Genomic DNA, 15090 nt, shown 5'->3' with positions numbered 1-15090 from the left:
GGACACACGCAATGGGTGAAAATCTGTGACATTCCTTGCCTAATGATGTTGTAGGTGCTAAAAGTCTGTATGATTTCACAGGAAACACATTGGAGAAGAAACACAAAGGAATCATTTCGGATTCAGGGAGTCCTTGAGCTGAAAACAGTTGGTGGGTCAGAGAGTATTGGTGAAAGGCATCACCTTCACTTGCTCTACTCTTACGCTTCTCCAGGAATTGGCTCCTGGCTGCTACTGAGGATAGTGATATTGGGCCTGACTCACCACACATCCCTTTCTCTTTTCTTACCCTGCCTCACACAACAGATTTTATTGTCTCTATTCATCGTGGCAATAAACTCAATAATTTATGCATCTTCAAAGAGAGATGCAATTCCTCCACTCCCTTCAGTTGTGCTCTCCCTTCTGACTTCTCATCCCTGCTTTTCACGGTTGAACTCACTGTCACTAAACCAAGCACAAAGCCTTGTGGTGGTCAGGCTCCACAGAGGATCCCCATGTGGGATTACTGGCTTTACTGCCAAAGGTCACATCTGGGGCTCTCAAGGGTCAGGAAGCAAAAAATACCCCATTATACAAATCTTTCCTTCATGTTCTTCATTCCTTATTTTCCACATTTGACTTAGGAAACTCATGTCAAACAAATGCTCCTTTGGGCAGAGCTAAGAAATAACCCCCTTTTCTCTGCCCCTAAGGAAGAGTGGAGGAGTTGGCCATGCTCCTGGATGAGAGTGGTGCTACTGGAAGCCACCTGGTTTTCTGCAATCCAAGTGACAGTCCAGAGCTATTGCCTTCCTCCTCCACACTCTCTCAGTCCCAGGATCAATAACAGTTGTAAAGTATTTTGGCACACATCAGCATCTTGCAATTCAGTATCTGCTGCCACTGTGATATCTGTGGCCTTTGGGTGCAATTTGTCTCTTCTGGTTTTTTCCTGTCCTGTTCTCCTTAACCTCCATGTGCTCTGCATCTTCAAGACTCCAGGAGTTTTCCCTGCTCACAGTAAATAAGCTTTTAAGGGATCAACACACTGAGAGAGAAGAATAACTTATTCTGTTGGCTTTGGCAACTTTCTGAACTCTGGTTGTCTCTGCCAGCTGGGAAACCTGAAGCCAGAACTTAGTCCTTTGAAGATAAAAATGGTGATTACTGAAGATCAAACAAAGGCCTCATTTACCATAAATTCCATGTGTGTTTCTTTAGCCCTATTTACAGGAAGGACATTTGGGAATTTCTCTGACTGGGTTTCCAGAGTGAAGATGTTAGATTTCTTTTCTTAAACCCTGGCCCAAACACAGCCCCACAGTCTTGAAGCACAAAACTGTCTAGGAAGGCATGTGTATCCAAAGGCTGCAAATATTCCACAGTAATCCTATCTGCAATTCAGCATGAGAAAGATATGGCAAATGTCCAACTGGGGACAGAGAGGAGAGGGAGGAAAATAAATAGGGAAACTAAGGGCTCAACTCCTTAAAAACACTGGAGGGAAGCAGTGCCTGAAGGTACCTGGGGACAGCCAATACTCCTTTGCCTGACCCTTCCAGGCTTATGGATAAAGCTCACGGAGGAGCTCTCACATCACGGTTTTCCCTCCAACAAATCACATATTTTATCTCCCTACATTTTATGAAGAATACTGGTGATTGTGTGATCAAAACAAAAACCCTGTTTTCTTCTATGGAAAAATAATAATAATAAAAGTTACCTCCTACTGTGGTGTTTTGCTGATCCACCAAAATCATGGAACTGTTGTGCAGGTAGGAAAGCACTACGGCAAATGAGGAGGCATTGACTGGAAACTCAGGATCCTGCACAGTGATTCTGAGCCTCACAATGACACTTCCAGCCTGCAGGGATTCAATCTGCAACTTCAGCTTCCCAGATTTGTGTAAAGCAGAAATGTCAGGTGGAAATGAATGTTCAAGCTGAGCAAAGGGAGAGAAGCATCGACAATTAGGAAGCCAACAGGAAAACCTCCTTTAAAACTCAATTAGGATGCTACGTTTTTAAAGATTTATGTATGCACAAACATAAATACAACATAAAAAATGTTGTAAAACAAGAGTCAAAGCATTTCAGAAATCTTTACTTTTCAGAGATTATTGAGGCCCAAAGTAATGTGAGTCTCCTTGGTGCACCCTTTGAAAATAGTATCCATCTGACCACCGGTCTTACAAACCAAACTTCATTTTTGCTCAAGGGAGGAGGTTCCCTCCTGGTCCTGTTTGCCTGGGCCAGAGCAGAACTGGCCCAGCTCATGTTAGCTCTGTATGTCATGTAAGTGTTTTGTCCTGTATACTCACCTCTGCACTCCCAGACTCTGGAACTGGATCATCTCCACTGTGGCTTGACCAGTACCTGGCTTGATTTTGACTACTACCAGCTAGAAGTCCCCCAGAGAGGGTTTGTCTTTTGCCATGACCCTGGGTCCAGTCCCAACAGGCAATCCCAATGTGACCACTGTGTTTTGGGAGACCCAATTGCATGGATGCAGGCTAGCTTGTGCCAGTTAGGGTTAGTGTCAGAGAATGGCTCAGGAAATATTTCATTTACCAGAGTAGGCATAGATATAGTTCCTAGGGAGTATTTGGAACTCACCAGTTCAAGTTCATCCTGCAACCGAGTCCAATAATAAGGAAATCTCAGGGTGAGAGACAAGAAAAATGGGGGTGGATAACTTCAATAAAATATGTTTGAGACAGCCCAGCCTCAAGGCAATATCACAATTACACCATGGTTAATTACCAGCCTGGTGAGTAGTTACGTCAGCTGAACAAATGGCATTGCTCTGAACAATAAGGCTGGCACACTGCTGTCAATATCTGAGCTGTGCAGGAATTGGAAGTTCTTCCTTACACCTCTAGAAGGCAGCTCCTTGCTTGAGCCTTTGTTCCTTCGTACACCTCAAAGCATGCCTTTGAGCACGCATTGCAGAGCCATAAATCAGCACAGCTTCGTTCCCATTCAGTCAGAGTTTGTTCCAAAAAATTCCTACAGACAAGCTGTTTGACTGGTCTAAGCTCACATCAGGGTGGGGAGGCAAGGAAAGGAGGAGACAGGAAGTGAGAGGGGGATGTTATGCTCCCAAACACCCAGGGAGGCAGAGACAACACAGATGGGAAATGCTCCTTTTCCTTCACAACCCCATGATGCCAATTAGATCTGCATTAGTCTCAGAGAAGATTCACTCACCAAAATCCTCCTACACAACAAAAGTGAACAATTTGCAACCGTGGGAAATGAAACCGTGTCAGGAGGTTCAGCTTGCAGTTTCTCATAAGCAAACTCCTCTCCCTTGCTGCCTTTGAAAGTAAAGCTCCATTATTGATGGGGTTTTTTCCCTCAGACTTAAATTTACTTATATTTATGAGTCACCCTTTGTTTTGGGAAAGTCTCCTTTTGGATGGAGATCCCAATTCCTCTGTATGGGCCCTGTTCTCTGCAGCAAAACTGTGGGAGATTGGTCCATCTGAAACTCCCCCTCTTTTTTGGGAAGCTGAGAGCTGGTAATAGGCTTCATGACTCAAGTTTTGCTTGTGGCTGGTTACACCTGAGCATGGACAGTGGCTACAAGTGTGCAGGCAGTGAACGTGGATGGAGGAGAAAACCTGATCCAGCCACTTTTCCTAAAAGAAGAAAGAGCTTTGAGAGCAGTCAGACATTTATTGAGATGATAGCGCTGAAATGAATGCCAGGAATGTCATTTCAACAATCCATTAAAAAGCCTCAAGTCAATTTAGTGTGAGTTTATTGCCAAACTAAAGATCCAAGATCCTGTTGCATGCCTGCATTTATAATTCCTTTACTCTTCTGTAGGGGAAAATTCTCATTGGCTTCATTGCTAACAAGGCCAAGGGCTTGATCTGTCTAGTCAGTTGAATTTTGTTTTAATTACAAAGAAAGGTCACAGGAAGCAGCATGATCATTTTCAAGGGATATTTCAGCCAGGCATAAAGTCCTCTAGTAGACTAAATGAATTTTAAATGGAAAAAAAAATGTATTGCCCACAGATATTTTAATGTTACCTCTGTAAGAAACAGCCTTGAAAATTCTTCATACGCTGAGCTGCTGGAATTATGGAAATCATCAGTGAAGTTGTAGTTGAGAATCCTCAGAGTAACATCAAATATCTGGGCCTCTGTAGGACACAACATTAAAACACACACTGAGAAAGCAGGAGAGGAAGGGATTCAATCAAAACTGATGTACCCAGACCAAAATCTCAGATGATGGAAGGAGAAGGGAGGATGAAATTGAGAGAGTTTGGTATCAAATAAAGAAAATACAGGCAAAAGGCTGCTACGAGCTTCCTACACATTGAGAAGATGCACTTACATCAGGCCCATAGAGACACTGAGGGTACCTGATTGCTACTGTATGAGAACTGGGTATACACATACCTTTATATGTGGGTATACTCATATTTGGACCTGACCCTACATAACTCCTGACTTGAAATTACATCCAGGGTTAAATTGCCAGTAAGTTCATCTTTGGCCCAGCGATCAAAATGTTTTTATTTATTTTCCTCATCTTGGCAGAGTGAATAATAAATATATATTCCTAAAGTGAAAATATAACAAAAAGCAGTGCATGGTACTTCTCTGGTGATCCCTGACAGATAACATAAGGAGCACAGGAGCCAGAACCAAGAGCCAAGGAATCTATAACTGCTGTAGCCTGTATAAACAATCTGAGGCTGTTACTCTTTGGACTGATCTTTGGAAAACTTTTCTTTTTCTCAAGGGTTCCAGCTTCATACTCTGAAGTTCAGCCCTCTGTTTTCATAACCACTAGACCTCCTACTTTCCCTCTACAAAGGGAGTAATTTCCTTCTGACCCAAGCTGGAGTCATCCCTCATCTGATCAAAGGGAAGGCTCTTATGGATAAACATGAACAGCAGCAGCCTCACTGTGGTCAGTAATAAATACTTCATTGCCTGCTCTTCAGAAAAAAAAAATGGGGAGAGATTTATTTCTTTATTTGCATGAAGGCCTAGGAAATAATTTAAGGCCAAAGGAAAAGCAAAATTATGTTTGATCAACACACTAGGGCCTCAGGAAGCCACCATCGCTGGTTAATTGAACCAAACCAGGCAGGTAGTCTGTAAGCTTTCTTACTCAGCTCTTGTTATTCCTTTTAATCCTTTATTCAGCTGAATCTGCCCTTCCTCCTGGCACTTTTGTTAGCTCAGCTGAGCCCTTGACAAACCAGTTGACTGGATTTCTCACTGCCCACAGGCATCAGCCAGGAAAAATGGGGCCTGATGGGTGATGGGTGGCAGCAGAATGCAGTGCCAGGCACCAAAGAAATAAAAAACAGAAGAATTCTAGATTAGTCTGATATCTGTAATAGTTTAAGTCAACCCCAGCACTGCTTTCCCAACCAGTGCTTGATAGTCTGGCTTGGATAAATGCTGGGAAAAAAAGTGATGAATTGTGATGATGATGGGAAATGTTGTTCAGGTAGGACCAAATGGATCATTGCTGAACTGCAGGTGAATGGAGAGCAGCTTTAGGGAGGGAGAAGGAAGGAGAGAGGGAATATATTTTAAGTTGTATATCTATTTTAATATATCTTAAAATATATGTATATTTGAAAGTGTCTCTTTACCTGTTTTGACACTTTGACGGGAGATGATGGTTTTTCCACAGGTTTCGTAGCTGACCTCGACTGAATACATCACACCTGCTTCCAGATGAGACACATCCATTTTCATTTCCTCTGTCTTCAGGTCTTGGACAGTCTCCTGGCCCTTGAACACTTGGACTTGGAAAGTGTGGTTCAGAGGAGAAGTGACATGCCAGGACATTTCAAAACTGTTGCTGGTAACGCTGAAGATTCGGTGGTTTGTCACTGCAGAAGGATCTACTGAAGTCCCAGGACGAGTTAGCCCAGAAAAAGCAACATTTCATCTCTAAAGCACTGTGCTATTTTAAGTCCACTACAGACAAGCACTTTGACAATCAATAGGGTAAAGGTCCTCTTTAGGTCAGGGCAGAATCTGCCCCCCTCACACTACCAGGTCCCCTCACCCATGAACCATCCCACTGGAGTGGTTAATTTGGTGCTTACTCTTTTCATTTCCCTTTGCTATATGTATTTGTGTTGACTCATAGAACCCTAGAATGGTTTGGGTTGGAAGGGACCTTAAAGGTCATCCAGTTCCAACACCTTCCACTATCCAAGGTTGCTCCAAGCCCCGTCCAATCTGGCCTTGAACACTTCCAGGGATGTGGCAGCCACAATTTCTCCCAGCAAACTAATCTCCACTGAATGTCTAGGAACACTAATAACCGGGCAGTGAGCTACAGGTGCAAGCATCAGGAATAGTTTGGAAGAGTGAATCTGTGTACTCTATGTGTATTGACACCTGCTTTGCCTCTTGTCACTTTAATCATCAAAATGCACCTCTTCAGGCAAAGGTTGTCTGGATTTATGCCCAGAAAACCCCCACAGACCCCAGCTAGCAGAGGCTGGGGGCACAGTGGTGTGTAGCACTGCACCTGTTATTCCTCTCTAGTCCAGTGCAATCATTGTCATGCCAATGGGAAAAGACAGGACTCTTCAGAGATGATTCCTCTCCTCGAAGGAGGAGGTGTCTAAACTGGGTAGGATGAACTGCCCTCCAGCAGAGCCAGTCTGTCTCCACTAACCAGAGAGAGATCCCAGACTAGACACCTCTCCTGCAGAAGCTGGGGTCAGGTGAGATGAGCATCACATCCCATGCTAACCCAGAGACCGTGTCATTCTGCTACCACAACTTCAATTCTTTCATGCTGATGGTTAGACTAAGAAAAAATGTTTGTTTGTGTAAGTTGCTTCAATAAGACATAATTGTTTCCAGGACTCTGAGCCAGGTGGTTGCCAAACACCCCTAAAGCCATCCCCCTCCTGCACTAGAGGTGCCTCAGTTTAATTCCTCCAGTCTGGGCTTGGATCAGAAGATGTGGATGAAGATCAAGAATATCCAGCCTGTCTCTCTGAACTCAGCAAAGAACTACTGAAAGTTATTTCCTCTCACAAGAAGGACAGGGTGTTTTTAAAAGGGCTGTGATAACTCTTATCTGAAAGGGATCTAGGAGTGACTGAATTAAAATCAAGACAATATTCATTAAAATCCAAGATTACTTACAGCATCCAGCATCTGCAGATTGGTTAGTTATGGATAAAAGACTTGAATTCATTACAGAAGGAGAGCTATTGCTGGTACTAATGGCATCTACTGCTGAACTTGAAGTAGATGCTGCAATGCCTAAGGGGAAATAGTATTATCAAAGAGTTAGAGTATTCCTAACAAAACAAATCCCAAATAATACCATTCATGTTTTCCACAGCTGGAAAGCAGCAATAGAAGTAACATAAATAGAAAATAAGTATATTATCATATCACAAAAGCATAAAATAATACATTATCTTAATTTTTGAGATTAAAGGATTGTAAAATTGTTCTCTAGCTAAAGTATCAAATCTGTAAGCAGTTACTCATCTCATTAACTTAAAGCCTATTATCAGGCCCATTGATGTCTGTGGGCTTTAAGTACATGCCTCTATATTTTGCTGGGCTGGTACCACAAGGTATTATTTTACCCAGTGCCAAACTCCAGCTCTCTGCAGCAAAGGACTTGGGGGCAGTGGAGCAGCTCAGGGTGGGATCACACAACCACTGAGTCTGGGCTGCATTCACGCAGTCAAAATGGGGAAAAAAGCCTAAAAATTTTTATAAATAACATCATTAATTGTTTTCCAGGAGGCTGGGGAGGTGCACTGGTGGTGAATGACGTTCTGAGAAGCAGTCAGGGTCTGAAGTTAGAGGTTTTGGCAGATGAGAGAGGACAGTTGAGGGTGAGATAGGAGAAACAGCAAGGGACTGTGAAATAAATACACTGCATTTCAATCAGAAGTAGGTAACAGCTGGCTTATGTGGCACCTCCTCCCAGCAGGAGGAAAAGGGGCACTGAGTCCTCCAGAAATCCTTGCCCTGCAGGCAACTCCTGTGACAGACAGCAAATTCCCACAGAAACTTCCTCAGTGTTTCCCCAAGGTGAGATCTTCGTTTCTTACCTTCCTTCCTTCGGCTCAGCTGGTGAGGGGTGACATGGGCAGGAGGGTCACAGCTGTAATAACCCTCCAGGTTTACACAGGTGCTTTTCTGGGGGCAGGCGTTGAGTTCAGGGTAGGAACATTCATTGACATCTAGGGAGAGGAACACACCTTGCACAGACACTGATATCAGCATCGAGACTGATCTGCAGTGTGTATAAACCAGGCTCTGGATATGATAAATTCAGTGTAAATCTGCAGTAACTCTTAATATAATTCTGGATGTACACGGGTGCAATGAAATTGGAATCCTGCCCTTCCCCCAAAGCAGTTACAACCCTCTCACTTTTTACTCCATTTCTTTGGAATTAGAGGACAGTTAGGGGGCAGCTCCTGCTTACAGCTGCAGGATGTCATCCAAACCTAAGAGATGTCAGCAGAAGAGGAAGGAGACCTGCTGAAAGTGATGCCACTGACAGTTGGACTGAGTAACCACAGAATAAGAAGCATTGAAAGTGGGGCTTATGGATGCACTTGGGGAGTACAAATGTTCAGACAACTACAGAGTAATGAGTAGATTCACAAAACTTAAAACTAAAATACTGAAATGTTCACCTAACAGTTAAAAAGCAGGAAGTGGTACGTTATAAGAATTAACAGACTATCAATGTGACTTGTTTCATGCAAGCTACTGATAGCAACACATCTATAGCAAGAAAGTATATCTGCTTCCCAAGAAAACACTTTTCTTAAGGGCCTGTTGAATATAACTAATGTTGACAATATAACAAATATGGACACCTTTGCTTTTTCTTTTGAAAATGGGCTATACTACTGGGAGAAAATAAATTTAACTGAGCATTCAGGAGCATTCCCTTCTGAACTATTCAGTCTAAAATTATTATTATTATTATTATTATTATTATTAACTACAACTCTCTTCATCCTTTAATGGAAACGCCAGGGGCATATTTGCAAATTTTACAAGATCCACTATACAATCTTTTAAAGCAAATTAATAGTCATATAAATGAAAATGCAAATGAAGGGGGATGAAACCTCCTAAAAAAAGCTTCCCCGCCCCCCTCCCCGTGACAGGATTGTAATCAATGACCTTGCACTTGTGTGTCAATCACTTCATACACGCGTTTCACCACATCATCCAGGGAAGAAGAGACCTCAGCCAGCAGAGCTGGTTGGTGCAGCCCAAGGAGAACCTGGGAGGCCACTGTCCCGGCGTATATCCCTGCAGGATTGCTCTGGATGTGGTGCACAGAGGCATTCAAGGGCTGCAACGCACCAGTGATCTGGAAAACGGGGGAACAAACACTTGAGCACCTCGTTCATTTTTCAGCACAGCTGAGGCATAAATTATGCCATGGTTATTGTCATAATCTGAGTGGAGAAAGCACCAAATCAAAAAACATGGCAAAGTGGTAACATTTAGGCCTGTCTTTATGCATTCTTATTATCACATTTCACAGCTAATTTATATTATAGTAATGCCAAGCTAAGGGAGGTGTGGAGCTGATCTCAAAACACTTAGGCAGAAGGATGTAATCCAGGAATATACGGGAAAAGTCCTGCTTTGCAAAGTCCCAATAGACAAACATTACACATGCTGTTACAATTCGTCTGTAAAAAAGCTGTCCAACACTTCTTACTTTCAACAGCTAAAAGGACTGCTGGCAAAGGGATAGGAAAGAAAAAGAAGAAAAGCAATAGACTGAGGATGAAAAGCGGGGTTGAGGGCCACGGGGAGACCCCAGAGAGACCAAGCCACCCCAACTGAGTGTCAGGAATGAGAGAAGGGACGTGGTGGTGGGCCTGGAAGAAATTCCTCTGAATAGCAGCTTGTTAATAGTCCCTATTTCTCTAGTGTTTGACCTTGACATAGCTTGTTTTAGACCAAGATATAAAAGTCTTTTTAGATCCTTGCCCTCTATTCCTTACCACACAGTGACAGGACCAAGATTTCTTGCTTTTACAAGGATATGAGAAGGCGTAATTCAGGTGGAGGAAGAGCTACACCCATGCTGTTGCTATCATTTCTAGTCTCCTGCCCATCAGTGATGGCAGATTATGGCAGATGGGTTTCCTTTGCTACTTGCCCACTCCCAGCTGGAAACTGGGGAAGACTAGAAATAAAAATGTAGGGAATTAGGGACCTCTTGGGTGCCTTTCAAAGGCCATATCCAAGCCTGCTTTTTTCCATGGAAAAGGCTTGGGTTTGTGGCCTGGAGGGTCTTGTCCTAGTTCATGAATCCATTTCCTAAGTACCCCTGAGAAGACAGAAAGACCCTCTCTGTCTGAGCAAGGCTTTAGTTTGTGGCCTGGTCCCTCCTGCAGACCCTCCTTTTGGGAAGTGTGCCTCACACCTCTTCCAGGGCTCTGTTTTCCTTGGTTACCTGCGACTCTTCCTCCTTGACACGCTGGGGACAGGGACAGATTTACTGCTGCTAACCCATTCCCAAGGCAGAGCCTTGGTCCTACAGCAAAAATATAACACTCTGCTGTCTGCCCCAGCCCTGATTCTGGGGGCAAGATTGACAAGAAAACACCCTCGTCCCAACACAGTCTCCTGCCCTAATCCTGTTTTTTCACAGCTAAACTTCTGGTGCTGCTGAGTCCACGTGCCTTGACGGTCCCAGTGCCAGGGGTCAGGTTTGTCTCTTGAAAGGTTTAACTCAAAACTCCTTATCACACTTTGAAGGTCTTGAAATCTGGTCCCAGTCAGTCATAGGTCCAAAGCTTAACTCGATCAGTGCTAGAGCAATCAGCATTTAAGCAGGAAAACTCCTATATTTCAGAATGTCTTTAAATTGCCCTTGGAAGAGACGTGAAAAATTTACTGAAGGAGCTGATAAATCAACATTACTTGAATTGCTTAAGGATGCAGCTGATGTTCAGTAATCAGAAATATATTAGGGCCAAAAAAATCAATCTGGTAGAAAAGAGGGGGAGTAAGGGCTGGCCCCTGAGTAAAAGAAACAAGGACAAAACAAGCAGCACATGGGATCGTTTGTGTTTGTACATACCATGGAGTGCAAAAGGCGGGAATGATTCAGAAGGTGGGAATCCACTCTGATTAATTCATTAAAATCCATTTTCACAAGCACTGTCACATTGTACCAGAATGTTCTTCCTGAAATGTATGAAATAGAACAGCAAAGTCATCTGAGGTCTGATGCTGAAGAAAGCAACAGAGCTATAGGAAAGCTCCAAGAGAACAAAGCAGGATTTAATTTGGCAAATACCAAGGGCCCAGGTACAGCCCATCACCTACTGCCTCCTTTGCCATATGCCACCTCCTTTGCAGGTGCCAGCAAAGGAGAAGAAGCCAAGGAAGGTCCACATGACCTGCAGCACCCACACACTGCTCAGTGCTCCTGGGTGCAAGCACTGAAGCTGAATATCCTGGAACTGATCCAAGGCAGATTCCCGTATTTGTTTTATGAAGAGCTATGGTAACAGTTTTCCTGCCCAATCCCACCCTCAGAAGGAAAACTTAAGCATATTTCTGTTAGAAGCAGTCCTGAATTTATCAGTAACATACCCTCTGGCATTGGGTCCATGCAGCCTGCTCCTTTGGATGAGTTGCAGCATTTTTTGAGCCCTGGACACTCAGCGTCGAACGTGCAAGGATAATCAGAGGTTTCCATATTCTCCATTGGACAAATACCAGGTCTTGAGGCAAACACACTGGATCTGTTGAGTGCTAAGTAACAAAAACATTTCTGAGAACAAAAATATAGAAAATTGTTTCCCTAAAATTGTGCTATTTAATTTATAGCAAACACCTCCTCCTCACTTTAGAAGCCCGTCTGTTCTGAGGTTTTCACGGGGAGAAAACAACAGCCTAAAAATACCATTATTTAATTCCAAGGGCATAAATGCTCTCAGATCTTTCTCTCTCTCTCATGACATTTCTTCTACACAAATTTTGAATTTGTAAATTTCCATTAGTAATTATTCAAACTTCCATGGCACAAGGCTGACCTTTAGTTACAGTAATTGTGGGTGTTCCATGAGGGCGGAGACACGATGTAGTTCTCTGGTGCAGGTGAGTGGGTTACACAGGAGGACAGGAGAGTAGAACTGAGCCCGTGGCTGCAGCCTGGCAGCACCTGCTCTGTACCAGCTGGCCACTCCAGGAGGTTGGTAGCCCATGCCAGAGAGCCCTGCAGAGAGGGCAGCTAAGGCAGAAGGTTGCTGCTTCCAAGCCAAGGGCAGACAGTGGTCCTGCCTCAATTCCAGGACATATTTCTCTCCAGAGGAAAAGAGAAAACATTTCTAAGCCTTACAATCACTACTTTCACCCACGGTCTCAAACACAGCTCCAAGTAATGCTCAGCTCTGATCTTTCTAATCAACCTGAAAGATTTCGCTTTTCCATTCATCCTGCACCTGCAGATTTTTGATCCATTACTGGGCAATTAAAGTCAGCCAGGAGGAAAATTAACCTGATTCTTGCAATGGAAATAGTTGTGGTGCAGAAAAACCACATTTGACATAATAAAGCCCACAGAAAGTGAAAAGTCCACAACAAATTATAAATCTATCATGAATCATCAGTTCTGTGGGTTTACAGTTTCTGTTATCCCAAGACTCTGGATGACAGTAAATGCCAGGTTTCTGAGAAGCAGAAGGGGATACTGATACTGACTTTTGGCCTCACTGAAGTAACCTTCTTAAACAGGGAAATTATCTCAATTAATCAAGATTTAAACTAAATCTCTGTAACTTGCTGCCACATGCACATTCCGGGTTCCTCCCCCCCCCCCCTCACCAGTCTATGGGAGACTGGAGGCTACTGCAAGCAGAAAGCCTCAGCTTTTTGGCACACTCCATAACAGTTCTCATTTTTAGCACTCCAAATCCCCAGCTCAATCTACAGTTGAGGGATTGAGCTCAAACTATGGCCTGCAAAGCTCAACATGTGCAATTTTCAGCCATTTACGCAACTGGACATACAGAGATATTTGCACAAAGAATTAGACTATTAAGAGCAGTGATCTGTGTCCCTCTAAGGGCCCACAGTATCCCTGTCAAGGGCCTCTGAAAGGTAATTGTGAAAAGTAGGCATAATTTAATGATGGGAGTTATGTCCACTGAAAAACCTTCCAAAATTCAAATACTGGGGAATGGGAAAGACATCGAGTTGAGATGTCTCAGTAGGATGCAGGTCATTTGCACACATATTTTTAAAGACCTGCATGCAGAGCCCATGGGATGGCATTTCCCACACTGTTTTGTATTGTATTTCATCCACTGTGTGTGTGTATTTTGTGTGCACACACCCAACAAGCAAAAGCTTTAACAAGGCTTGAGCATCTTTCACAGACAGTTGGTGTGAGACCCACAAGAGCTCTGGGCAGCAAATTACAAAACTCTGTCCCTATTCCCAAACCCAATGAATGTCTGGCTGCCCTACAGGGAGCAGGATTTGTCCTGCTACCTAATGTAGCCTTTTATGAGCCTCTTCATGCCTGTAAATCAAAGTCACTCACTCTCTTTAGTCTCTCACAGGACCAACTCTGCCTCCAAAGTTGAGTCTGAGTCATAGGCCCCATAGGATGAGAAAAAAAAATCGACCCTGTGCAATCTTACTCAGGTTACTTCTGGGCCCAGCAAGCACCAGGAATCCATTCTGCTTCCCAGTAGACCAGGAACCTCTACTTCTGGGGCTGGCACTACGGGTTGTCCCCCCAAACAGGTCTTACTCCTGGAAATATTCTTCCTGATTTTCAGTCTAAAACCACAATAAGTGTGATATGGCTTCGGATGCCCTTAGATGAGTTTCCTAGACATTCCCAGTCTCATGTGATTGCTCCATCCCAGCCTCCCGTGCAGGGAGCCAAGCAGCCTCTCACATCAGAGCACCAAGGGATTTCCCTGTATTAGTATATTCCTTGTTCACCAGTGCTCCTTACTATTCAAAACCAGGTGGATCTTAGTAAGCTGGACCCAAGCATGTGAATTCCTCCAGCTCTGAGATCCAGGTGCAGTTCAAGCAGGTTTGAGGTTCAAAGCAGAATTTTTTCCACCTGGGTCTCTTTTTCTTTTTTTCTTTTTTTCTTTTTTTTTTTTTTTTCTTGTTTAACTGCAGTGTAAATGGCTTAATGAGTCACATGCAATCTCAGAAAACACTATTGAATCCTGGCCCAGTGCCTCCCTGGCCATTTATCTGAAATCAAAAGGTCATCGTTTTCAGATCAGCGGAAACAGGGATGGATTCACTTCACATTTCTGCCTAATTGTACCAGATGTACTTTGAAAATTCAATTTATGCTCTCCACTTCAATAACGTTGGGGACAGTCACCTACCAAGCAATGCTGCCAGCACTGGGGAGCAAGCCAGCCAACTCCTCTGTCAGTTGGATGAAGTACAGGCTTTTCTCCTCTGTTATTTACATAAATGTATGAAAACAGAGCTGCAGCACCCAGTGCTTAGCAACCAAAGGTCATTTACCAGCCTGCCCACTGGAGAGCCACTGGATCTGCTGTGGCTGCAAGGAAGGAGGGATCTCCCTGGAGATTGATGCTGCAGGACACCATTATCTCAGCCATGATACCCTTCCTCTCTCTCCTTCCACCAGGAGGGGACAGGGTTCATCCAGAGGGTATGGCAGAGCCAGGGAGCAGCACCCTTCATTTGTCTCAGGTATCAGAAGGTGGAGACAAATCCATGAAATTATAGAAAGAGCCCCTGGCAAAGTCTGTTCCAAAGGCAGACTGGCAGTTTTCATCACATGTTTTGTGAGACTTTGAGCATTGGTAGACTTTGTCTGCTCACATGGATGTTTTCCATCCTGATTCCTTCTCCAAGGGTTAATTAGGTTGTGTGTTGGTCCATTATCTGACAAATATTTAACACCCTTCCCTGTGGAAAGCTCTGTCATTCACTAGAACATATTCAGAAGCCATGGGCTGAAATTTGGCAAGCTGTTGGACAATGGGGGACCATGGCCTTCAAAGAAAGACTTGTAAGAAAAGACTACTAAAAAGACAAGGACTTTTGTCTTGAAGAAGAGGAGGCTGAGGGA

At 43.7% G+C, this 15090-nt stretch overlaps 1 protein-coding gene across 1 annotated transcript in view; it reads right to left on the bottom strand.

Moving 5' to 3' along the window:
• The window catches only part of UMODL1 (uromodulin like 1), a 73287-nt gene that overhangs the window by 28810 nt on the left and 29387 nt on the right, over window positions 1-15090 (bottom strand). The window contains exons 3-10 of the mRNA XM_027638837.1: window positions 11601-11762; window positions 11083-11189; window positions 9159-9351; window positions 8066-8197; window positions 7137-7256; window positions 5615-5869; window positions 4026-4138; window positions 1706-1925 (exon numbers count right to left, since the gene is read on the bottom strand). Of these exons, the coding sequence (XP_027494638.1) occupies window positions 1706-1925; window positions 4026-4138; window positions 5615-5869; window positions 7137-7256; window positions 8066-8197; window positions 9159-9351; window positions 11083-11189; window positions 11601-11762 (1302 nt within the window). The remainder of the gene's footprint in view (window positions 1-1705; window positions 1926-4025; window positions 4139-5614; window positions 5870-7136; window positions 7257-8065; window positions 8198-9158; window positions 9352-11082; window positions 11190-11600; window positions 11763-15090) is intronic.

The sequence above is a fragment of the Corapipo altera genome, unplaced genomic scaffold (genome assembly GCF_003945725.1).
Source record: "Corapipo altera isolate COAL_440 unplaced genomic scaffold, ASM394572v1 0, whole genome shotgun sequence".
Classification (NCBI taxonomy): Eukaryota; Metazoa; Chordata; class Aves; order Passeriformes; family Pipridae; genus Corapipo; species Corapipo altera.
Note: the sequence above shows the minus strand (reverse complement) of the source record. Positions and strands in the feature narration are given on the sequence as shown.